The sequence below is a fragment of the Helicoverpa armigera genome, chromosome 3 (assembly GCF_030705265.1).
Source record: "Helicoverpa armigera isolate CAAS_96S chromosome 3, ASM3070526v1, whole genome shotgun sequence".
Taxonomy (NCBI): Eukaryota; Metazoa; Arthropoda; class Insecta; order Lepidoptera; family Noctuidae; genus Helicoverpa; species Helicoverpa armigera.
Genome location: NC_087122.1, coordinates 7,231,592 through 7,258,113, shown reverse-complemented (window position 1 = coordinate 7,258,113; position 26,522 = coordinate 7,231,592). Strand labels below are relative to the sequence as shown.

Below are 26,522 nucleotides of genomic sequence, written 5' to 3'. Positions count from 1 at the left end.
ACCAAAATCATAATCTATATTACTTGAATATGGAAAAAAGGACAACGCACATAGTACCTACATATTTATCAGAGAGTTCCATATGCTTACAAATCATATACAAACAGGTATGCGTGATTTATTATTTTTATTTAGCAAAGGTTTTTTTTTAATTTAGTAGGAACTTCTTGATGATGGAGAAGAATGTTAATTTAGTTTTCAGCTGTATTTACTTACTTGAAACCTTGAAACAGATATGGGATAAAAAAATAAACGGACAGCTGTAGATATGAGTGAAACAGTAACGTACAGTAGGTAGGTACTTAACTTACCTATATAAACATTTTATACGTCACATTTATTTTTGTGTAGTCCCTTATTTACTCCCTATCCCATGTAACCCCTTATATACTCTTGATATTAGGTAGGTAACTACTAGATTATGTACTACCACTTGCGAATGTGTGTGAATTTGCAACCTTTTCGGATGGATGTGCCCACAACCTATTTTAAGGGCTAGATCCCCTTTTATTTTTGTCAACACTATCGGCAGTCATGTAAAAATCGCAATACTTAGTTTGATAAAAATAGGTTAGTAGGTATTTTTTTTTGATGGAATAAAATGAATAAAACGAAAATATTTATAAAAATCAATTTATTCCAAAACTGTTTCTCTGACATCTATTGCTGAAAGACACGAGACGGATGGTTTAATTTAAATAGGAGAGGAAACTATTTCACTACCGTAGGTATTATTTAGAACAATGCAGTTCATCAGTGAGGTCGCCACAATTGTCATGATTGTCGCATTGCGCAGCTCGTGGCACGCAACGTTGATTCCTGCAACGCAATTCATGTGCACCACAACTGCCACCGCAGCCGTCAGGTTCGTCGCTACCATCCGCACAATCCGCCAGCCCGTCACAGAATCTTGAACTCAAAATACACTGGCCATCAGTGCACGTGAATTGATCGGCAGGACATTCTGTAAAATTAAACGAACAGTGAATATTATTTGGATTCAGGTATTCTTCTTAGAATACTGGGTCAATGTTGAGGCAATAGAAGAATAGGAAGCGAACTGCGAATTTTGCAAGATTAGGTAGAAGTTAGATTATTCCTACGTTTATCTTCGCGTCGGGTTCAAGCTGATGAAAAGCTAAGAACCAATATCAAATGCCACAACTTCGAGTCTCGAGTCTTACGATTTGAACGTGGTTGTAGGGATGCCTAAGGTTTTGTTAGTCACAGGTAACGTAAGTAGAAGAGTTCTGTCAGCTAATTTATTTATTCTAAGTAGGTATCTTATATCATAGGTACCTCCTATGTATATTAAATTAAAATCTATCTTACCAGTGGTGCAGTTAACTTCATCGTATCCATCCCAGCAATCGATTACTCCGTCGCATAATTTCGTGTGAGAGAAGCAAGATATGGAGTGGCCGCACCGAAACTGCTTTGTCAGATCGCATTCTGGTGGAGTTTGATTAGTGTTAGTATGTTTTAAATAACATTTTGGTATAGATAGATAGGACGTTATTTTTGTACCTAAGACACCTTACCACAGTACATTTCATCAGATCGATCATAACATTGAATTGAACCATCGCACCGCGCTTCAGCAGGCACGCAGAGGCCATTCCGACATCTCCACTCATCTGGCGAGCACGTCACGAGCGTCAGCAAGCGGCACACGCGCACTCCTCGTGCTTTATCTACTAATTGACAAGCTTCAGTTTCTAAGGCACATAGTCCTCCACAACCTGGAACATAAGATGACATATCATGATTTTTATACTGTTATCTTTTGCCATGGGTTAACAGTTGGTTCTCGAAAGCGCCACTGGCCACTGCACAAGGTTCGACTTCTGAGTCGGTAAGTGGTTGACGTTATAGTATACCCGTACCTTCTTTAGAGAGCATGCCAGCCCAGTCGCAGTCGTCTTAAAAAAATACGTTTGAGGCCGTCAGGCATAATAGAATACAACTCCAAGATTAGAACTTGTTATATGAAAACCTGCAAACCTGCAATTCTCTCGAGAAGAACGAGAGGCTATATTATATAAGATTTTTTTAAAGCTTACCTGTAGGGTCATCATGATCTATAGGTTTTCTACAAACGGACTTGCCGCTATTTTCATCTAACATGCAGATTTCGTTTCTTTGGCACGAGCAAAATCTTTGAGACAAATCTCGGTTGTTGACCTCCTTTGGCTTTTCAGATTCATCCCCCTTTCTTGAAAACTTAGGATATGTTCTTATGTTCTTACGTATTTTGGATATTACGTTCATTAATGTTGAATTATCAACTTTGAAAGAACTATCGTACTCTGTTGTAGTTAAATATTCGTCTGTTGTATTGACCTCTGTCATTGAAGCTAGGTCCAAATAAACTTTCGTTATAGCTGACGCCGTCTCATTGATATCTACGTTTTTTGTTGGCACTACGGTTGTACTAATTTTGTTGGTCATACCTTTTAAATTAGGATTAGTAAAATTGACCAAAATAAAACTTATTATTACGATAGCTACAATCATCACACTTATTGAGCAGGCTTGTATTTGAGTTCTCTTCTTCACAGGACTATCAGCCGAAGCAAAATTAATTATACACCCGAAACCTCTCAGGCTTTTTCTCAGTCTCTGTCGACCCCCACTATTAGTATCCATTTCGTAAGAAGTGTATTTTTGCCTAAAGCTGGAATCAATATGTTGTGATATGGAAGGAATGCGTAGTTGGTTTTCCACATTTGTGGGCTCTAAGTCTCTTGTAAAGCTTTTGTTATACGAACAAACATCTTGTCTTACATTTGTATCAATAAGTTGTACTTGGCGTTCATTTACAACCGCTTCATCTCTTTCTATTGTTACGTCTTTGTTAGGAGTGGAATGATTATGTGGCGTGAAGTTTCTCGGTGGCTTCAGTTCATATTTTCTTATTTTACCTTTGCATGTGTAGCAGTATGTTATCACATTTCTATCTTTAGGCGGAGCTGTAATAATAGCACTCCGTAAGTTACTATTTGTCCAAAGATGGGAACAATATAGTGAGTTTAAATTCACCGAACTGTCGGTGTTAACAGTTGTCGCTACGGAGCCATCGAAACTCTCTGATAAGGTCATTATGTTCTATAACGTGCTTGTTTGTCATAACTTCTATAAATAGACATAATTTAAATCCTGAAACAAAAATCATGATAAATGTAGTTAATGGTTTTGACGTTATCGATGCAATTCATAAACAGCTGTGTTCTTTCTAAATATGTTTAAGGGTTAGGTACTCCTTAAACAACCTTAGAAACATTAAGGTAGCTTCCAATTTGTAATAATGTAGTTACTTATATTACTTGTAAAAGTAGATATAGATTATAATAAATATCGCGTAACAAATTAAACAGTAATTTGATTCTGAAGAAGACCTAACCAATTAAGATCCCCCCTACATGGTGTAGGGTTCACTAAATTATATAGAAGTAACATAATCTCTGTTAATGAAGCGTGTAAATGATATAGTTTCCAGTTCACAACCCTAATTTTCTTTTTAATGGAAGGGTCTTGTGGGTCTTATACTACTGCTTCAGTTCGATTAGTTAATTCCCCTAATAAGTAGTTATAGCTCTTATTCGGAAAAAAACCTTTTTTTTTCATTCATATGGTATTATATACACTCACTTCATATGGTATTTAACAATGGTGAAAACAAACCTAAAACTCGCCATGAGTCTTGGCGGCTGTGGCTGCTAGGCACTTGATCGATTCGATGGTTTAGCTTTCTTATGTAAGTGCGTTTTTATCAGATTGTGTACGCACAAAAACGAAAATTCTAAGTATTTCCTCAAATATGACTCATTATTTGAGGGTTTCTTTGATAGAATTAAAGAGTGTAGCGGTTTGAAGTATTACAAACAATATAGTCATTTATTTAAATTCGCTAGTCACCTAAGGTGTCAAAGCCCCATCACAGCACATTTTTGCGTTAAGTTGATTGTAATGAAATCAAATGATTGTAACTATAGCAGTTACCTATACTTAATGTCTTTGAAATGTTTTGTACACATTTTAGAAACGGCTCCCCTACTGAAAACTTTCACCCGACTCGACTGAACGCTGAGAGTTGTTACATAATTAATAATACATCTGATGCACTTTACCAGCACTCTGCAGTATTTTTCTATTTTAACTAAAATCTCCAGGTAGGTACTTTACTTATGTTCTTTTTTTATTAAATGATCCTAAACTTCTTTTTGTTATCCATAGTGTTTAATTTTACTATTTCGTACAGATTCGTTAATGCTATGTATCTTAATTAACATTAAATTTATTTTGGTACTAACTCCTTCCAATACAAGTTACTAGAAACATGTTAAAACCGCATCAAAAGTTCTACGCACTCCAGCTAACCTCGTGGCAAGCCTACTACTTTCTTCATTTTTTTTTTTAAATCAAATGTAGGTAACATGTAGTTTGGAGAGGTACTGATACAATTATTATATCGAAGAATAACTTCAACTGATCTTGACATCGAACTATGCACTAATTACATTAAAACGCAATGTAAACAAAACAAGATAGCAAATGCTTTTAGCGCGGTACAAAACACAATTTTAATATATAAAACAGACAAATGGTAGGTCAAGAACAATTTCTAGGTCAAACTAGCATTTCAACATCGTCTTAAGTCTACTTGAACTACTCCAGCTCCATAAACACTGACTCTAACTGTTATAAAATTAAGATACACTTACATGAAGTGGTGTCGTCCATTTCGTTCGTCTAGATATCACTTCTCAATAATTATAATAACTATTTTAAAATATTGTCAATTGGAAGTTATCGAACACGTCAGGTCGCTATGCAGCCGCGTGCCGTGTATCGGACTACCGTTGCCGGTGACAACGTCTAACAACCTTACATCAACACCAGCACCCCGTACATCGTACCAGTGTGCGAAAGGGATTAATAATACAGCGGCAAGGCCAGTTAGAAAGGGATGAAATAATAGGGTTGGAGTCGTATGGTGTACCAGCGGCCAAGGTCCGTGCTCGTTCAAGAGTGACACGTGCTATGCAACTGTACGAACATCTGTTCTCTCATACTGGTAATTATTAACGGTAGATCCACTGTTAGGTAAGGCTATATCCTGATAAGTCTATTTTGACACGTAGATAATTTGTTTGACCTACTAATTGTCTGCCGATATTTAACAAGTAATTAGGAATCAATTTTCAATAAAGAGCGCTTTGCAAAATTGCGTTTTTGCTAAAGCTTGCTGGTGAGGAATAAACATGAAAATAATGATTACCTGCTAATTTTTAACTAGTGCATAAACTATGGAAATAATGAAAATCGCTCACTCGGTATTTTGAAAATCCGAGTTTGTGTTTTGCACTATGTTCCATGTTGAAAATAAGGAAATGGCTAAGTTCGGAAATATACGTGGAAAAAGAAACCTGCTGATTGAGACAGAGACTCGACTATTTTGTATATAAACATGAGTACCTAGCCCTATATGGTAGTTATTATAGTTTTTGCTGTTGTTGATATTGATGTATTTTTTATCAGTCAACATAATATGATTCACCCGCTGCAGCAGCGCATTGACCGGGTCATACAAATTTAAAATATGGATGGTGTGAATTATAGTGATTGATTGACACGACATTTTTTATGCGGATGTTATTAGGTCGTTGCTAAAACGGTCTTGTGTGTACCGCTTATCCCGTGAGTATTGGTGCCGAGCAGAAGTGTCGCAGCGCCGCAGTGCTAGGTGCGCGTTGTCGGCGGGACGCGGGTGCATGTGCAGCATCTCGCGGATGCAGCCGCGGCCTTCGGCGGTCGGCGTGGTGGCTGCGACACGCAACTGGAGGAAGGCACAACTCTCACTGCGCGCGCCGCGTGCGGTTGTGGTCACTCGCCCACCTCCTCGCCTCGTTCGCTCGGACGTGCTGCGGCTCCACACACCTCAGTGCTCTGTCACACAGCTACCCGTATGCGCGTTATACCGTACGTCGCGCAGTTTCTCTCGAAAATTAATTAGTATGTGAATGCGGAGTTTTTATTTGTTCAACACGAAAACGAGTGAAATGTTGTTCGCTCACTGATCAGCACGCATTTGCTTCGCCTTTGGACAGGCTTCATGTGAGGGACTGACCACTTCTTTTCAGTTACGGTAAGTGTGATACAAAACATTTTAGCACTGCAATTTTTTACCAAGTTAACACAGCAAACTTTCACTATACGTTGAAAGATCCTTTCAAACGACTCCAAACTATTCTTCAGTAAGTTGGATTAAAACTTAACAATCCAATTTGCTCTGTAATTGAAGAACTAAGAATACCGTGTGTAGGTCAGAAAGTCAGATGTCCCACTTCTCACCGAAACGACATCGAGTTACCAGCAGGCGAACTGTTATTTTGTTCGCTTATTGGTTACGATTTTCGCTACTGATCCAAATTAATTGAGTCGCTCTAAATCTTTTTGAATTATTTGCGTCTGACCTTTAATTTTGCCTTTAGTATTAAGAATTAGACTTTACTTTCTTATCAGATATGGGTTACGCAAAATAAAACATGCAAATAATAACAGGTCGTTACCCTTATCTAGCAAAACATTTAGGTAATGTCGTAGGAACCTAGTTGTAAATTATAACGTCATCAAAATAATACTTATTGACCTACTAGATAAAAAGGACTTAAAAATACAGTCCTACATTTATTTGTACATGTTTGAAATGTAAACATTCTTTGATACGAAAACATTGTAATTTAATCATGTTTAAATAAACATTTCGATACATTCGGATATTGAGGAAAAATTAGGGCAATGATGCTCATTTTTATTATATTATCTGTTTCATCATTTTATAATCATGGTGAATTGTTAAAATGTCTCCAGCGAAAGCCTACCTAACTAGAAAGGTTACTTAGATGATAAAGCAGACTTAAACCGTAACTATCTATCTCTGTGTACTGAGTATCGAAAAAAGTGAAATTCGTTTGTGTTTACAGATTCCCAGCATTTCTTACAGTCACGTCTGAACTCAATAGGGTATTTTAGTCTAGATGAGAAAAAAATTAAAAGTGTATTACAATGATTGTTTAGAGGAAAAGCAATCGGGAAATGTTAGTTTCACTTCGTAAGGTACATAAATATATTTTTTATTGCAGTTTAAAGTTTTTAGGTTTTTTTATCTGTCTTTGAACACTACGAAATGTCGCCGCCATGCTAATGACGTCATTACGGTAGTAAACAACTTTTAACCAAGTGTTTCTCATATTTATATCCACTGGTACTTGAATCCATAATTTGTCTGGTGTTTTTACACTAGTGTTCTCACATTCAGAAACAACACACCAACGATACGAAGCATAATTACTCGTTATTAAAATGTTCAATACATATCAAAATATGTATTACTGACAGCTGTAGTTTGCTTACTAACGTAATGACGTCATGACCAAAAAACAATCATGGCGTCCGTTGTGTGCCGCGTTTTCGCGAAATACGCGCGAAATTTGAAATTATGATAAAACAATTAATTTATATTCGTACATAACGTGAGAAAAAAAAATATTTTTAATTTTTTAGAGATATATTAAGACTAAAGAATTTATTTAAGATATATTTCAAAAATGCATGTAATACCCTATTATGTGTGCAGATGATGATGATGATGTAGGTAGTAAATCCAGTTAGTTCTTCTTAACTTAATGTAGTTCTATGCTTGGGTTTGGTTTTGTTATAATTGGACTTTCTCGTGATATAGGAATCACTCCTACCTACTACAAAATTAGATTAAATGCGTGAGCATTACATAAGCATAAAGGTAAACATATTTTGTTTAGGTTGTCTTATTATGGTAAATTTGGTGACATTTTACGTTTTTTCACTCTCTCTAACGTTTATTTTTATTTAAAATGGTTCATTGTTAAACCAATTTAATAACTTTTTATTAATTTTTGCATCGACTTTTGAACCTCCTCCGAAAAAAAGTTTAGCCTATCTGCCTATATTTTTACAAACAGATTGAAACCTTACTTAAAAATTGGCGAATGATAGTATCGAAACCACTGTGATTGCAACTACTTTCTTTCTGGCAAGCCAAAGGAGGCTAACGGCGGTTGTCACTGTGCTCAGAATTAATAAGTGTTATGGCACGTTTTGTATTACCCGCATGGAATATAAATAGCTGTGACAATTTTGATAATGCGTTATTTTTATTGTTATTCAGTTGAGTGTACAAGTAATGCACAAATAGATACTTACAAATGTTTGTCGTTTACAAATCGAAATTGATGTCCCGGATATGACTTCTAAACCTAGTTTTGCAGCTTTAAACTTTCCTATGAATACTAATTGATTTGTGATTCCTCGAGTTGCACTGGCTTTATTTCTTAAATATTCATGTTGACGCAAAATATTGAGGTATCGCTTAAAGAGCTTTAAAGTTTCATTGCTGAAATGTTAAAATAAAGAATCTCGTTGTCTGTTCGTAAAATAGGTACGAAATAAAATTAGGCAATTTGTCATTAATTTTCAATTAAGCATCAATCGGTGCCTATAATAGTCGTTACTATAACATCATTAGACAGCATTTACTTTATTCAAATGGCGGCTTCATTACGCATCAATAGTAAGGTGGTTTCTCCTAATTGAACCTAAATATTAAAGGCACAAGTATGCAATCTGCCGCAACACGTTCTATAATATAATTATCAATAATTAGAGCAATATCCATTTATGGATATTTGGGCCTGTACAGATGGTCATTGTATCTTTGTGCAAGAACTAGGAAATACTAAATTACGTCTTCCTGTTGCTCATGCAAATTAGGTGTCACACAACATGGTGTTTATCAGGACCGGTAGCAATCGAGTAACTAGGTGAGACTACGAAAAGAGGGATTATTCTTTCTAACAGATCTCCAGCTATTAGTACGATTTGTCATTTAAGAATTTGATAAAATTGTGAGTCTCTTCGACTTCTGGATTACCTAAACTTATGACCCAAAAAGTTCTCGAATGAGCAACATGCTGAATTTATTTGTATAAGGATGCGTTTAAGAACTTGCGTCATACATGGAAAGCATGTTCGCCTTGGCTGTAATAAAACCACTTGTATGCATTGGACCAGGGTGGCGCGACGTTATGTTGAAATGTCAACGTCTGTTGGTAACTTTTGCCATCCGTATAAAATATGTACCTATCTAAATTTTATTTGGTTAAATTACTTAAAAAATGAAATCATTATAAGTCGTAAATCTTTGTAGTAAATACTACATACGCAAACGAAATGGTTCGTGATAAAAATAATTAAACGCTACGTGAGTCCTACACACAATGCGTCCTTGTTTCAAAACAAAGGAGTTGATCGAACAAAGGGTCCACCTCTGAACATACAAGGAATTTATTGTTTTTATCACTTTATCGTTAACGTTTCCGCTATCTTTGATGAGTCTAAGGACTGTACTATTGATTGCGTGTTAGTAAACTTCCTTAGTTAGGTAGAGGTACCCATAGCAGGAGCTACAAAGGATTGTACAATTTGCTAAGTAACGACAGTTACGCACGCTAATATTAATTTTATAAGACCTAGATAAATATTAATAACCTAGTTTATTACTTTATTGTTCTACTTACTTTACGAGGCGTCGTATCAAATGTTAAGATAATATCAAACATCTAATTTAACAAGGTACCTAAATATTATTTCTATTGTATTGCATTATAGAGAATTACAATAATTCAGGACCCTGAATTACAGTTTGTTATGATTAATTCTTCTATTCGCTCAAAAGCAAAACATGTTAGCTATACCATTTTGATCTTTAAATCTGATATTTATTTAAAACTAGAAACAATGTTACATTTTCGAGCATTTTCTGAAAAATTCGAGCTTATTAGATGCGTTTTAGGTTAGCTATACAGGAAAATGCATTCGTATTTTTGAGTTTCCTAATATGTATTTATACTAGGTTTAAATTATTTGTATTTTTAAATATTAAAAGTCCATGCAAAACTCTTTTACATAAAGTTTGAGGATTTTTTTTTAATTTTTTACCTAATTTTAGAGGAGCGTCCTATTTTTCTAAAATCTGTATTATCAATTAAGTAATTATCAGGAAAAAATTAAGCGACGGGGTCGTTAACGTATAACGCGATAAAGATAACAGAATAGATAGATAGCATAATTATTCCTATAATACGCGTTCAAGTTTATTATTATTACTTCCATTCATCTTTGTTTACTAGATTCACGTCTCTATTTGTATTGATTTAAGATTAATACGCATCGTTCAGGGACAGAGTTCACGACGAGGCCTCGACATGCTAACTGCGATATTTATTAATAAACATTGATCAATACGTACTTAGTATAACAAAGAGAACGCTGCTAGAACAAGGAAACTTCGTGGGAATTACTACTTAGTTGTAATTACTCGTCACCATTAATACATTGAATAGCGTTTGTTATTTAAACAGAAGTGTAGTGTATATTAATGGGGATTTTGAAAGTTCAACCGTTGAAGCTACGAATGGGTAGTAGGTGTACATAACAATGGTTTGATTGTGTTAAGTGCTTGATAACAAACCTCATTAACTTTTTAATTAGAATCGCGGTAATTGTAGGTAAGTTGTTAATTTATAAATTAATCGTACGCAAAACACGTGAGCATCCGTGCGACTGGCTGGCATCGCATCTAGCGACATGTAACACTAGCCTGGTTACAGCCTGCCTCGTGTGCTGCTCACCTGGGACACGTCCTACAATGTAAGGTTTCCTTTAAGTACTTTTTGTATATCAGGTACATACTCAAAAATAACATGTTGGTACCTTTGTTTATTACTTTTCTGTTTTGTTTTTATGGAGCGCACTGGTACTGCAATGAATGGAACAGCGAGTTAAATTATAGCTTTGTATTAGTCATCCATTCCTCGATTCCTATGAGAATTGTCATATGCTTTCAATGTCTCAGATACCTACGGCTATGTAGGTAGGCCTTATTAGGTACTGCTATTTTCAAAATATGCTGTTAAAATTTACACAAAACGCTAGGAGTCCAATAGGCAAATTACCCAAGTTTATAAAATAAAAACCTGAAATACCTACGTCAAATTAGATTTTAGTTTTAACTCATAAATGCGAAAGTTGGTTTATTTTCTACGCTTTCACGTTAAAATCTGCGATTGAGAACTAAATTCGGTATGGCTTGAACCCTGCTTTTCCTCCGACTATCCAAAGATAAAAATCAGAAAACCTAATTTTATCGATAGTTAAAGACTTATTTATCCGAATAGTTTTGTAAGTTACGCCAATATTTGTGAATCGCGTAACTGAGTCATGAAATATTAGATCAAAGAAGCTTACGGTACATTATTTGACCCAGATATTATACAGACGACGTCAACAACATTTTTTCAGTAGGTAGTAGTATTTTAAATCACATTACCATAATGTGTTTGCGAATACATAATATATTAAGTTTTTTTTCAGAAAATTTAAATAAAACGAAATTTTTGTGTTGATATTTCAGTCTAATTTAAATGCTCATACGAGTAATACTTACTTACACGTCCCATATAAGAGCTTACTGACATAATTATAATTAGGTACTAAGTATCATGCGCTTATAAATAAAAAGCATTGTGTCAATGAACTACTGATAAGCGAACATACATCAGTGATCACCTATAATATCAGTACATACTACCCAACACAGAGTATTTTTCTCAAATGATAATATGTAGGTAGTTAGTATTTAGATCATCTGTAACTATAGCAAAGTTTTCTTATCACGAAAGTCCCGTTATTATGAAGGTTAATCGTTCGAGAACAATATTGTTTTGGAATAACATCATCTGTTTTTAAAGTGTATCATAGTATAACGCGGTGTCCTGCGTGAGCGACGAACGCGACGCGACGCGACGCTGCGAACGCGACGAACGCGATCAACTCAACGGCATGCCCTACATGTGGCCTATGTGAGTGTCTGCGGCGAGACGCGACGTTACGCGCACTTGATTTGAGGGCGACCAGATGCGACACCACGAACTATTCAGAAGCGTTGTGGGACAAAAAACATAAACATTATTGAAATCGTTTTTTAGTACAAAGAACTGAAAGAATGTTGCTGTGTGTACTTTAAATATGAACTTTCAAGCAAAATTGTACTGTATTTCTCCATGATTTGAGAAGTAATGACCAAAATCACGTAGGACACTTGTCGCGTATATCATCGCGTCGCATTACGTCGCGTCGTGTTGCGTCGCGTCGCGTCGCGTTCGTCGCTCACGCAGGACACCCCGTAAGGCACGTCTGCGTAATCGCACGACAGAAGAGGTCAGTCTTTTTATCTGAATAGCGTCACAGCGCCGGCGGTGAGGTCAATTATCGTCTGATTTCCACAAGTGCTTTATTAACGCAATCGTCTAATAACTGTTGATTCTATTAATTCATCAATATTACTCACAAGCGTGTTTTTACCCGACTGCCAAAGAAGGAGGGTAATGTTTTTCGAGTGTATGTAAGTATGTATGTATGTATGTATGTATGTATGTCTGTTCCTTTGTGACCTCCTGTAGCCTAAACGGCTTGATGGATTTTGATGTATGAGGTATCGTTAGATTTGTCTTGATTACGGGAGTGTCATAGGATACATTTTATCCTAAATTTCCCTTTAAAAAAATATGTATGCGGTATCATTAGATTCATTTCAATCACGGGAGTAATTAATATAGGATACGTTTTTTCTCAAAATTCCCACGGGAACATGTTAATTCTGCGTCAACGCAAAGCAACTCATGCGTTAGCAAGCAAAAAGCGATTCTTTTGGCGATACAATCACGTCGTCTTGATCAAATGCATGAACGTCGTCTTGATCGTCTTGAACGTCGCATTGGCGGTAAATTTATGTTGCGGAGTAACATCACTCGTAATCTAAAGCCAAATGTCGTCGAAATAATTTAAAATGGTACTTACATATACATAGTCTTCTACATCTACAACATTTTCGTTAAATAAAAACAGCTAAAAAGTTATAAATAAAAGAATTATTATTAAAAAAACAAAATACCCGACTGCACACTAAAAAAAGAGTAAAACAAGCCCCACAATAATATTGATCAATACAACTTTACTGAATATAATTTATAAATATTGATGGAAAGCATCGCAGGCGGGGACCACCTTGACCGCCACCAACGAAAATTCTGCTAAATGGTGCACAACCGAAATGACTATAAATAAGCCTCTGTTGGTCCCCGCCTGCGATGCTTCCCATCAATATTTATAAATTATATTCAGTAAAGTTGTATTGATCAATATTATTGTGGGGCTTGTTTTACTCTTTTTTTAGTGTGCAGTCGGGTATTTTGTTTTTTTAATAATAATTCTTTTTTAAGATAAATTTTATTTTTTTAATTGCCTCAAGCCAAAAAAGAAACTAGATTATTGTTCAGATACAGTCCAGTATTAGGTGTGTGTGTTCCTTGCGAGCAGTGCTTGGTGATTTTGCGAAAATTTACACAAGTAGAGATAAAACATTTTAGAGGTACGTGATTTTGCTCGTATTTGTAATCACGCGCTATTAAGGGTGCATTATTAAGAGTTCTGATTCAAAAATTTCTGTACAAAAGTGAGTAGGTTAACACATTGTTTTTGTATTGATGTTTTGTTTGGTGTTCGGCGTAAGGGAATTTCATGTACGTGGGAGAGATAATTTGCACTTTATTACTCACCTCAAAAAGAAAATCGATGTCAGAACAGTTTAAAAATCGGTTTTCAGGAGAACCCACTAAGAAATTGTATTAATCCATTTGATTAGATAGCCGTTTGCGTTTGTACACGTTTTCCGGCGTCCAGGCCGGCTACTAACACTATTTATACTTCACTATAGATAGCTTGCGCTGCGCGACACGGACACTGAATAGCAAATGAGAAAAATCTGAGCAATGACCACGTCGCGCCCTCAACCTCGACCAGCCTGCAGACGCTTAATTCTACATCAATTTAACATGATCTTATGCGTTACCTATTGTCTTACGTTGAGAGATTTAAACGAGCATTGCCTTGTCATACTCCATTGCCAAGAATTAAGAGAATTTTATCAACATGCTCTTTCAACTATTTGTGATAAGTTGCTGTTATGCATAAAATTCTCAATAAATTCCAAAATAGACGCAAATTCCACCTGTCCTTCGAGTCCGCCCAGGTTTATAATTTGATTAGCATTTCCAGCGAGGAGAACGAATACGTAATATCAACATAACATCAGATAGGCGTATTATCTATCTAATAGAGGGGACGTGCTAACAAATATAATTGAAGTGCATTCCGATGAGAGCATGTGCTCACAATAGGTGAAAGTAAGTTCGATGAACCAAACGAAAGTTTTTACAAAGGGATTCTGGATGCCAGTCGGGACAGCGCGTGTGAACGCGCACTCTCCAGAAAGTAAAATGTGCAATTGTCTATACAACAATGAAAATAGTTTCTAACTGCGAAACATATTTTTCTGTAATTCAATTCAGAATATGTGTAATTGTGTACATATCTTTCTTATTTTTAATTAATTGTCTTAAAAAATATGTTTTTAAAAGCCTTCGTATCGTTGCTCAAACGCGTTTATTTAATTGCAGCCGGTAGAACCCCAAGGAACTTATTAAAAAGAAGTCCCTACATACCTAGATAGCAGGAATATAATAAGGAAGCCAAAATTATGTTAAACTAATCCATTGAAAAGATAGACGCAAGTATCAACTGTTTATATTAAAGTGAGCCGATAAAAGCGTTTGTTTACATCGAACGCACGGCCATGATTTCTTTGACGAAACTGTATAGCGAGCACCATATTGGGGCAACTTGAGTTGTTGCATAGATGCTACTAGTGACAGCCAACACTTACGCCTTTGCATCATTCATGAATGCATCGTGAATTCGCGACCGTGACATTTTTGGAGAAAGTAGAATATAATTAGAGCTTGTTGATAGTTTAGAGGTGTCCGAATTAATTGTAGATATAATTTATGAATTATTTCTATTAGAATACTGACACTTTAAAACAAGTAGTACAGGATTCATATAATAAAATAATGATAAGGTGACAGATAATAAAATTATGATTCATAAATAATAAATAAATATCATTACAATAACGTAAACCACAAGATGTGAAGGAGCAATTTAGAGAAAGCTTATCGAGAAAGCTTGGCACTAGTCCAGAACACGTAAACCGACTACAAGAAAAATATGTCGTTTGTTGGAGTTATATCACAAAGCCTACCGTCATTATGTTTAATGGAATTTAATTTTATGATGGGGGATAGAGTGGTGTTGCATAATCATAAACCCGCATGGTAATATCGAATCAATTTTGTTCGGTATTTAGTCCATTGACCTGAAACCGAGTTTTAAACTATTGGCATTGAGATTAAAGGATTCGAAATATTTATGAAAATATCTGCGGGTATTTTTCATTAAACTTATCGAGGTATGTGAACTCATATTTTACCTCATGCATGTTGCAGCGAAAGATCATGAAGATTTTCTTATTTAGTTCACTATAGAACCCCACAAGTTATTCACTGCTGGAAAAGTGTTCTAGTTCTTCAGACAAGGTTTATGACAAATGTATCCCATGGTTACAAATCCTAAAAGAAATAGATAGTAAATATATAGATATATTTGGTTACTAGTTGTGTCTATTTGCGGCCTCATTTAGCGACCTTCGGGGTTAGGCAAAGATTGGTAATACTACATGCCCTCCAAAAACTCACACTTATTCGAAGCTAACTTACCTACTACGTTATTGCACCTACTGCATTTAATAATCTTAGTAATACATGATTTTTTATGTGCAGTAATTACCTACCGCAAAATCACCTTTCTTTTTGTTAGTCGCGTATAATTGGAGTGGCGGGAACCCATAGTTGCTCGTTGAATCTGTTCCACATTTTGGGGAAATGCAGAGAATTCACTTGGAGACTTCAGAGAGTCGTCCCAAATCTGAGCAACTGAGCGATAGGGCCCAGGATCCATTTCAATCGCATCGTTATCACATTTAAATTGAAATACCTAATGTGAACAGTTTGTACTGCCACAAAGAAAAGTTTTATATTTCTTTGTTTTCATTCTGGGTGTGATAAATAAGGTACCTAAACATCGGTATCTTAAGGAAAGGTTACTTGGAACAGGTTTTTAAAAAGTTTTTTCCCTTTGCTTTGCGAAATCGGCAATTTTCTTGTTTACAAGTATGGAAACTTGAAAGGACAATCACCCTTACCTTCTAAAATTCCTCCTTTATCTTTGTGGCAGGTATTTATTTACTACCGACAAAAATACCGATAGGATGCAATTTAGAATGCCATCACGGGTAGGTATCGTTGTAGAACGTACCTATAATAATTTATCCGATTCGCCTATCTCGCAAAATAGTGACTAACCGTTTAATTAACGGATTGTTTTCGGTAATAACAAGTCTGATAGTTATTGTTGTTTAAGCTTGAAAGACATTAAGTACCAGCAGTGGTTATACAATTAAATCAACCAAGAAAGAAGACAATCAGTAGGTAATAGATACGGCATGCATAAGACATGATATTGTAATACATCCGTGGAGGGATAATGAATACGTGTTTCGTAACCAATAAGTATTAAGTATAATTAAAACCCTACGGAAGGCGATCGTTATGCAAGTGCAATGTTCCGTTGGCGACAGTAGCTGCGGTAACGGTGAGCTGCGAGACGGTGACTGTTCCTCCCTACCACCAACAGGAGAGATTACATACAGGTTTTACTTGCACATCCAAACAAGAAATCTAGACTCGTTTAAGAATCTAGAATAAAATAGAAAATTACGGACACATGACTTAAATTGGCCATAGAAATAGAAGCATAGCTAAATGGTGTGTCAATTCATTTGAGTAACGAACTATGTAAATGTGTTATATAACTTTAAATAATAACTATAAAAATAATACTTTCTCGTCACAATGCGTGCAATAAATAGAATTTAATGTGAACAGGAAAAGACATATCATCATATATGATTACAATGATTACGAATAACCTCATTTACCTGTTACTGTTGGTAGGTACATACTTGAGTGTCGGATACCGGGCACAGTCATCGTAACAGTGAACAAAAAATGACAAAGGCTCGATGGCGTTGATTAGGTAATCTCACGAATATCCAAATTACGACCATAAAGGGAGAGCACGCGGTATGGCCAGTGAAAGTGGACACACGCTGTATCAAGCGGGCAGTCGAAAGAAAGTGGCCTGGATGAATAATCCTTGATTTGACTGCCATCCGCGGAGAGAAAACTTACGCAACCACAACTTTACGTTTTTATGCAATTGCAATATGAAGCTGCAATATACATTTTGATAAATAACAATATTATATTTTATACACTTTTCGAAATTTGATATATATGTATAGATTGTGAAGACGCATCATCACTGATCAATCTGTAATTTTCAACCTTTTTCCTTCATTCCGATCATGATCACTGTAGGAAGTTTAGGTTTCACAAAGAGGTTTTGTTTTAAAAGATCATTTTCCACTTGTCTACAGGGACAGTAAATTTTCACTTTCCGTGCCTGGTGGTGGAAAGGTCAAAATAATTTCTAAGCTACGCGGTTAACTATACCGCGTTATATTTTGTTTATTTTCGTTTCTTATCTTAATATTTCAATTGTTGTCATGACACAGAAAAAAATATGGACCCTATGAACTTTCAACTCATCTGGACATTGACACTGGCCTGATCGATTTTAATTGTTGTTGAAACCAACAACAGTGATGTATGTACTACTTGACGAAGACAGAGCTTTACTGTAAAATGAATTTATGAAATAAACAATAAAGATTTTTATCTCTAAAAGTAGAGTTGTGTGACTTACACACACTTTTCTTCGTAGCGAATTTACTTAACCCAACGTAATCATACAAACTTCAGCCTTTAGCTAAGCTTGTTTCCCATAAACGCAATTTTTACAGTTTTCTGTTTTGAAAACACGCGGCTTTGCCTCAGCCACGAGCTCTACTTACGAATGATAATTTCTATGATAATTGTGTGAACCAATTTTAATAATTCTTTTTTATTTGAAAGAAAACTAAGTTAAAAAATGCTTGCATTTACGATTAGGTAATTACAAACTTAGTTTAAAATGAGTTAATTATTTTTCACTTCTGTACACAGCAAAACAAATGAATTCAGTGAGTTATATATCTAGGTATATGTATATTCTACCTATCAACGTTGGCGTTGCATGTCAACAAATGCTTTTATTGTTGCCGTGGCGTGGCGTGTGCAAGCATGATAGTCATCATGATATCCTCCGGCTAGCACAAATGACGGTTCCTATGTAAAATGCATTTCTTTTGTGCAACCACGGCATTATTTAATTTAAAAGCATCATATTTATACCCTAATCTTCTTGGACAAGCCTAGTTCGCACCTAATAATACATCGTATTAATCCTACTGCTAAGTTTGAAAACCAGATCGAAGATGCGATATTTTTTTCTTCCAATGAAAACACACGTAGAAAATTGAAAAAGGATTGAAAACAAAATACTCGCTACTGCACACGTCTACTGCAATAAACTCACTGGCACAATGAGAACCATACAGCTAATAAAAGTACCTAATCTACTTGGAAATCGCTCAGGATTAATCAACAGTACATATTTAGGTATATTGACCTATTGTCGGCTCTGAGCGTAGTCATAATACGTAACACAATGTTAAGATGTATGAAGCTGATTACTATAACAACAATGTATTGAGCAATTGCATTGTTGTGGAGTTATGATAGGTGAGCAAACGCACCGTGCGATACGACCGTCACTTTCCAGCAAAGTCAATGAAGCGGGGAGAAAGTGCCGACCTCCACGTCCGTATACAACTGCCGTCTGTAAAATCCGCTGACTCATAAAACATTCGCACTTCGCGCGTATCGTGGAAGCAGTGGGTATTCGTTACTGCCATTGCAAGTATGCAGTTCTATTCTTATGGACTGAGACCCTGGCCAACGGACTCAATTATAATATTTTCATGTTAATCCAATTATATTATTTCCGTTACGTTTGTTTGGGTTCCGCTTTTACTTTTAATTTTTATTTTATATCGGAAAAATATTATGTATTATATAAAGAAAAAGTTTTAACTGTCTGCTATTATTAATATATAGTATATTTATTAATATATAGCACGTATAAGTTGTCTACTCATTTTCCTGTGCAAATGTAAAAGTATGAGTCAATTTCCGAGACATCTTGTAAAAAGTGAAACTGACATTAAACTCGGAATGACCAAAAAAACAATATAACGTTACAATATTATGTAAAACAGGATTTGCTGCACAGTTTCACTTTTAGCTAATATCTGCCTACAACGAAGAGCTAAGAAAACTAATCCTGCTAAACTATGCTACCACCAAGTTATGCATTTGGCAATTTGAATACAACTATAATATTAATTAATATCAATTTCGAAAAACGAATAACTCATGATTAAATGAATTGTGTAATCAATTACTATGCATAATTTCAAATGAATTTTAAGCTCCTGGTAAGTAGATGGGTCGACTGTAATTGACCTCCTATTAATAAACTTACCTATACATATTTTTATGACTAGGAAAGGTGTTTAATTCGAAAGTTTTCTGTAAGAATTTTAATTTGTTTATGAGGTATTTACCACATAATAGCTAGAATAACGGAACTTTATGGACAAGTATAGAGGATATCGTTACTAAGAAAGAGAGAGCGCTTTTATGACTTTCACGATTTAAATGAGAAACGCTTTGTCATATTCTATGCCTAACTTAGTATTCACATAAATATAGATATACAATATTTACTTAGTTGTAAAGGTTACGATGATGTCAGAGGTCATTGATGCGATCCGTTCGGTTTCATTCCGCGGTTTCTGGTGGTCAAGGCATGAAGGTAGACGGACGAGCTTTCTTTGCAAGATAGTGAAGAAGAATAAGTGATGGATGTTTGACAGCATTGAGGAACTTGAGGAATAAGCATTTTAATTGATAGCTATGCTTTTCGAAAGGCAAACACTAATGAAAGGCCAGCAAGCAATAAAAATATCTATGTAATAAAGTTGAACTTTTATAATAAACGTTAGTTTCATTGCCTGTTGAGATTTGTTATTTTAATTGCGTCTATTGATTAGTCTGGCCCAATATATACAGTAGCACCGTTATACAATATTTTAATGACATATTAAAATGTATCACAATAAGACGTGTGTATTTGTGTTATGGGTAGCTGGTTATATAAATGGTAATGTGTGGCGTGAACTAGTTTGTTTGTCATGATGTAACTGATATAACACATTTAACGGCATAGGACATGATGGCCCAATGAAAGTTAGGTGATTCTAAATTAAAGCGGCCTTCAATTGAAGTTGCATTAGAGTTTAGATGTTAGGGCATTTGAGAGTACGTTATATGGAAACTGATCTCAGTGACACTTGCATTTCGTAAATGAAATAATGTTCTATAATTTTTCTTTTGTGTCCTAATTTTTTTTTATTTATTCAGAGCTGTATACGGATAGAAAAGTATAGTTTTATAGAAAAGATTTATCAGGCATTTAAATACTACATTGAAAAAACTAAATATGTCGACGATGAAGCAAAATATAGGCTAAGAGACAGGATACGGATGAAGCGAAAAAGTACCGTTAGCGAAAGTCGGATAACCCAATTATTTTTATAACAGAACATCATTTAGGCGTATTAAATAAATCGGAACGGATGTTTATCAAAATAACACCAAACACTATTACAAGAAATGTGTTGCATTGTATAATTTTCTAACATTTGGATATTATGTAAAAATTGTACAAACAACCATCACAGCTATTCGTCCTACTTGTTCACAAGTTACGAACTTGCTTGGATCAAAACCAACATACCATAAAAATGCTGCCATTTAGAAGTTGGAGAAGTTTCCTTCAAAAACATTTTTCTGGACCTTTATCGTTTTTTTGCCAGGGTTGGTCTGATAAGCGCGATCACTAAGTACTTTGATTATAAAACTAAGTACATAATCAATTCAACTCATTTGTATTATTTATATTGTTTCAGATACTTCTTTCTTCTTCTCTCAGTTATGATTATAAGGATACGATGGCTCATGCAATGGATCGCCACAGTTTCTCTAAGTCTGATGATGACTTCAGGTAATTTCCTAATAACAATATAATTGAGTTCGTTTTAAGTAACCACATGTCAAACATTCATCAAGTAATTTGTCATGATTACAGGTAGCCCTATATTTCTGCAACAAACCGGAAGGAATCATCGGCCAGTGATAAAATGGATGCCACCTAACGACGATTGGAACTGGACGTTGACGCCACGCAACGAGGAACCATTCTTCCTTCCTTCTAATTATAATCATACACTACCGCCATCCGCTAATGAGACTGAACTTATTGCTCACATGACAGCTTTAAAACGAAATTACTCTCGTCTTCTATGGGACAGCGACAAGAGTACTAACCTTCCAGTATTTGTGGAAAAAGCTTTAAAACTTCTTAATTTAAAACAAGTTTATTACGAAGTAGAGCACTCTGTTATGTCTAAGGTTTCGTGCACGGCTTGCAAAGCTGGTGCCGGACTACTTCAACATTACATAAGACTCGGTAAAAGCAAAGATGAGATCAACAAGATGATATATCAATTCTGTGTATCGTTAAAGATTCAATCGGCTCGTGTTTGTGAAGGTATTACGAGGCTGTTTGGGGTAAGCAACTTATGAAAACCGAATAAATTAATAGGTCTTTCTCGAAATATCAGTTCTTTACCATAATCTTCTCTTATTTCAGAGTGAAGTGGTCTACGTATTGAAGCGTATCACAATAGGTCCCGACGAAATCTGCAGTTTTGTGATCGGAGACGCGTGTGGCGATGTCTATAACCCTTACCACGAGTGGGAAGTGGCATTCCCTCCTGTGCCCAAACCCGCCGTGCGAGCACTTGAAGCTCCTGTCAATAAAGCTCCGACGTTTAAAGTGCTGCAGATTTCCGATACACATTTCGATCCTTATTACGCTGAAGGTGCGTGTTAATGGTTTTGAGTAATAGAAAATTGACCAGCCTAATTTACGGTCATTAATTTTGTCGTTAATATCAAAAGCAATTAAATATATAATAAGGTCAGGTTGATTATAAAATTTATTTGTTATATTTATTGTTGTAAACCCAATTCCAGGTGCAAATGCGGAGTGCAACGAGCCTCTTTGCTGTCGAGCGTCCAGTGGGCCTGCGCTGACGCCGGGCGGAGGCGCCGGCCGCTGGGGAGACTACCGCAAGTGTGACACACCCAAACGTACCATAGACCACATGTTGAAGCACATAGCAGACACTCACACCGTACGTATCATTCAAATAATTTGTTAATAAACGTATCTAAAGCCAAGATTCAGTGAAACGGTAAAATATAATAAACATAAAAGGGGAGTGCGGCCATAATGGACTGCATGACAATTTAACATGGGAAGCAATGCGGTGCCTTAATTGGATAACCACTTTGTGATGCTCGAAATGAGACCGTACCGGTTCTCGTAATATTATAAAAAAATGGCCCAGCACCGGAAGTTTGAAATCGACCTGCACCAATCTAATAAATTGCTTTGAAAAGATAATAACTTACTGTTGTATTTTTTCAGGACATTGATTACATCTTATGGACGGGAGATCTACCACCTCACGATGTATGGAACCAAACCAAAGAGGAGAATTTAAAAGTGCTGCAGGAAACTGTAGCACAAATGTCGGACATGTTCCCCGGAGTTCCGATATTCCCTGCCCTTGGGAATCATGAGTCATCTCCAGTCAATAGGTAAGAATATGTGATAACACTGCACGTCGCAATTTATCAACTGCCGTCGGGGTCATTTTAATTATGATCCCTTTCTAGATCGTGTGTTCTTGGAATATAAGCAGTGTAAATTACGCAATGACAGCATTGATGCGGATGTAATACCACAGATACATCTATATATTACTCACTGATTGCTTAGCGTGCGGAAATACCTGCCCGGTGGACACTAACCGCAATAATGTCGTGTTGCTATTCCGAGAAAGCATGCTAGGAATACATTAGATCAACAACGGTTCTGAGTGTGGGAAACTGGCCTGCACTTTGTGACCTTTTAAATATTTTACAGATTTTTATATCAGACGTTCAAGTTTCTCAAAAACTATACTTATATAGGTATAGCATGATCGACCTTTCTTCCAAATGACACAATTATTAAATAAGGAGGAATCTATTTGAAACAAACTGTTGACATGTCACTTACTGATTTGTTCATTTTCAGCTTCCCACCGCCTTACATAGCATCTTCGGAGCTGAATATAGCGTGGCTGTACGACGAGCTGGACGCGCAGTGGCGTCGCTGGCTGCCGGCTGGAGTCTCCCACACGGTGCGTCGCGGGGCCTTCTACTCGGTCCTCGTGAGGCCCGGCTTCCGCATCATATCGCTCAATATGAACTACTGTAATAATAAGAACTGGTGAGTAAATATAAGTACCTACTTCTTGAGAGCTTTAGGTCATCAATTGTATTTTTGTGTATATTTAAATCCGTCATTTCCCATTTTTCCAGGTGGTTGTTAATGAACAGCACAGATCCAGCAACGGAACTTCAGTGGTTAATTTACGAACTGCAATCTGCGGAGTTCAGTGGTGAAAAGGTCCACATCATTGGCCATATTCCACCGGGCCATTCTGACTGTTTGAAAGTGTGGAGCCGAAATTACTACGCCGTAGTTAACCGATATGAATCAACGATAACAGCACAATTTTTCGGGCACACTCATTTCGATGAATTCGAAGTTTTTTATGATCCGAACGACCTTGGTTAGTGAGCCTTATCAACTTTATCAAACTATTTAAAAGTCACAATGTTTTTGCATGTTGTGTTTCATTTCATAAATAACCGTCATATGTTATTGTATTCGCAGGTCGAGCAACAAGCATAGCGTACGTAGGTCCCTCTGTGACACCGTACTACGATTTAAATTTAGGTTATCGAATATATTATGTAGATGGTGACCATGAAGCCACTACGCGGGTAACTATCTGTTGATTTACTAGCTATTTGCATAAATAAGCAAGTAAACTTAAATCTGGTTTATTCTGTTCACGTAACTTACCTAAATACATTTTTCAGCAAGTGGTCGACCATGAAACTTGGATTATGAACTTGAAAGAGGCCAATCTGTTTGGTTACCCGATCTGGTACAAGTTATATTCGGCACGGTCTTCATACATGATGCCGGCACTCCGGCCGCAGGACTGGGACAAGTTCATCGACGACATGACTACCAAAGAAGATGTTTTTAACTTATACTACAAGTAATCTATCGGTTTCAATAATATTAGCTATTTACATTGCTAACTAGCTTTCGCCCGCGGTTTCACCCGCGTCCCGTAGCCGGATGGTGACAAAAACTATCCTAAAACCTTTTCCCGGGTCTAAGTTACCTCCCCTCAAATTTGCAGCCAAATCGGTCAAGCCGTTTTCATGTTATGTCGCAACAACGGAAAGCGGGTTTCATTTATATATATGTATATAGATTTTAGCACTTTAAGCGCTTCAGATTTATCTACAAATGGAAAAGATTACAGTAATATTGAACTTACTATGTTCCAGACATTATTGGAAGAACAGTCCACGTCGAGGCACGTGTGACGGCGAGTGTCGCAAGCGGCTGGTGTGCGACGCGCGCTCGGGGCGGTCGCACGACAGACGCGCGCTGTGCGGCCTCATAGAAGCCCGCATCGACGGCGCCGCGCCCACTCCACAGACCTGGCGAGCCTGGCTCTATAATAGCCTGTCTGTCTCGTGAGTTGCTCGCTACTTAACAACGCTTTGTACTTACGCCTTGTATATATCTGTGTTGGGCACATCAGATTATGCTCGGAAAACCTGAAAAGGTACTGAGGTATCTAGCCTGCTAGTAATTTACACATTATCTCTCTACTCTATAAAAAATATAAATGCACATGTAGGGAGCAGGCTAATTGATCTATCACAAAACTGCTTTGATACGAGTAATATAATGTGGCTGAACAGAATATAAGTAACTGCAACTAATAATAACAAGTCGACATCAAAATCGCGGCTTAAATCAGCATGATGCGAATTAAGCCTAATGCATGTCTATTTCTTTTTATTCTAATATACTATATAATCATGGTTGATACCAGCTTTTATAGGATCTGGCTACAGCCAATTATGTGCATCTGCAAGATGATGGACCGTGTTCCTCTTGATAGATAGGTCCTTATATAACTGCCAATTTATGCAAATATTGGCCAGTGAATTCGAGAAACTATAGTTTGGGCCGGGTCGTCAAAGTCGGCCACTTGTTCACTGCCTTCTTTAAAGTGGAACATAGCGGTATATGAGAACGATAAAGTAACCGCATTCCAATTCCTACGTCAGTCAACGGCTTTAGTATTTGCGCAGTACAGAGTACTTAATACAATGTAATAAGCCTTTTCCGCTCTGGCCATTCAGCTGGTCCGAGTTTATGCGCATGTGCGCATTGGAATGACTGAATCAACGTCTTTATCAAAAGTCGGCAGTCTGGCCTGTAATTCTTCTTCATGCACGGTCCGGAGTATCTGGTTGCCATTTGTAAATGCAATATGTAAAATGCTTATATTTTTCCCTTAAATGATTTTGTTAATATATTTCTTACACGCAGAGAGCCTCCTCCCCCTTCTGTACAGCAAGTATAACGGTGGTGGAATTAGAATTAAGTTTACTGCACAACAATGCTAAGGTGAGCATAATCTATACTAAGCTATGAGTCTATATTTATAAAGCATGGATGTAATCTATTCTTTCCTAGTAATATCTGGCAAGATCGGTAATGCCCACGCAATTTATCGTGGTCCAGGATGTTTACGGCAGTAAGTAATGGTGATGGTATAATTTCTACTCTGATTCTTCATACATCAGATTTTTGATCAGGTATTTAACCTTTGCAAAGAAAACATGTAAATATTTCCATCTTTTACTCTACAGAAAAACAAGATTTCAGTTGTTTAATATTTAAGAATTTTAATATTAAGACATTTTTATAATTTTCAGGATGTCCATGATAATGCAGATACCTCAAGTGGCGTATCAAATACCAAAGTTCGTGATGGGCCTCGGCTGAGAAAATCTTTAATGTAGAATGTGCAAAAGTTAGCAGGCCACCGGGCTAATCTCGACGAAATATTTCTACAAACGTTCGTCGATAGCCTCCTAATCACCATAGACAGTTATTTATTATTTCAAATTATATCAATTAAACGATGTGCCTTATTCTGTTTTAATGAGTAGTTAATTACTCAAAGTTATTTTATTAAATGAATCAGGAAACTTCTATCGAACAACATGTTTCGGTGGTTTTTAATAACGACCACATTAAGTTCTAAGCGTATTTGTAAATATTATTTTTAATTGTATAATAAATTACTTAGTTTGGCTAATGTTCGCTTTTTATTTCCT

At 36.3% G+C, this 26,522-nt stretch overlaps 2 protein-coding genes across 8 annotated transcripts; one reads left to right on the top strand and one right to left on the bottom strand.

The window, feature by feature from the left end:
• Nucleotides 1-625: 625 nt before the first annotated feature.
• On the bottom strand, nt 626-13,943 carry LOC110375163 (uncharacterized). Of its 3 annotated transcripts, none has more exons than XM_021333187.3 (5): nt 13,716-13,943; nt 2,064-3,159; nt 1,542-1,742; nt 1,333-1,452; nt 626-964 (listed from the first exon to the last, which is right to left on the bottom strand). In XM_021333187.3, the coding sequence occupies exons 2-5, from the start codon at nt 3,100-3,102 to the stop codon at nt 732-734; spliced, it is 1,593 nt and encodes a 530-aa protein (XP_021188862.3). In that variant the 5' UTR covers nt 3,103-3,159; nt 13,716-13,943; the 3' UTR covers nt 626-731. The 3 variants fall into 3 exon arrangements, with proteins under 3 accessions (XP_021188862.3, XP_021188863.3, XP_021188861.3); XM_021333188.3 differs by lacking the exon at nt 13,716-13,943 and adding an exon at nt 5,691-5,828; XM_021333186.3 differs by lacking the exon at nt 13,716-13,943 and adding an exon at nt 4,725-5,192.
• Nucleotides 5,852-26,503, top strand: LOC110375162 (sphingomyelin phosphodiesterase). 5 transcript variants are annotated; one of them, XM_021333185.3, is made up of 13 exons: nt 5,853-6,148; nt 21,092-21,186; nt 21,271-21,752; nt 21,835-22,066; nt 22,221-22,381; nt 22,678-22,850; nt 23,332-23,526; nt 23,619-23,872; nt 23,977-24,086; nt 24,186-24,370; nt 24,669-24,860; nt 25,729-25,806; nt 26,118-26,503. In XM_021333185.3, exons 2-12 carry the CDS (start codon nt 21,117-21,119, stop codon nt 25,760-25,762), a joined length of 2,088 nt encoding a protein of 695 aa, XP_021188860.1. In that variant the 5' UTR covers nt 5,853-6,148; nt 21,092-21,116; the 3' UTR covers nt 25,763-25,806; nt 26,118-26,503. The 5 variants fall into 5 exon arrangements, with proteins under 5 accessions (XP_021188856.1, XP_021188860.1, XP_021188859.1 ...); XM_021333181.3 differs by lacking the exon at nt 25,729-25,806 and having other exon boundaries at nt 5,852-6,148; XM_021333184.3 differs by lacking the exons at nt 5,853-6,148; nt 25,729-25,806 and adding an exon at nt 10,478-10,607.
• Nucleotides 26,504-26,522: the final 19 nt, after the last annotated feature.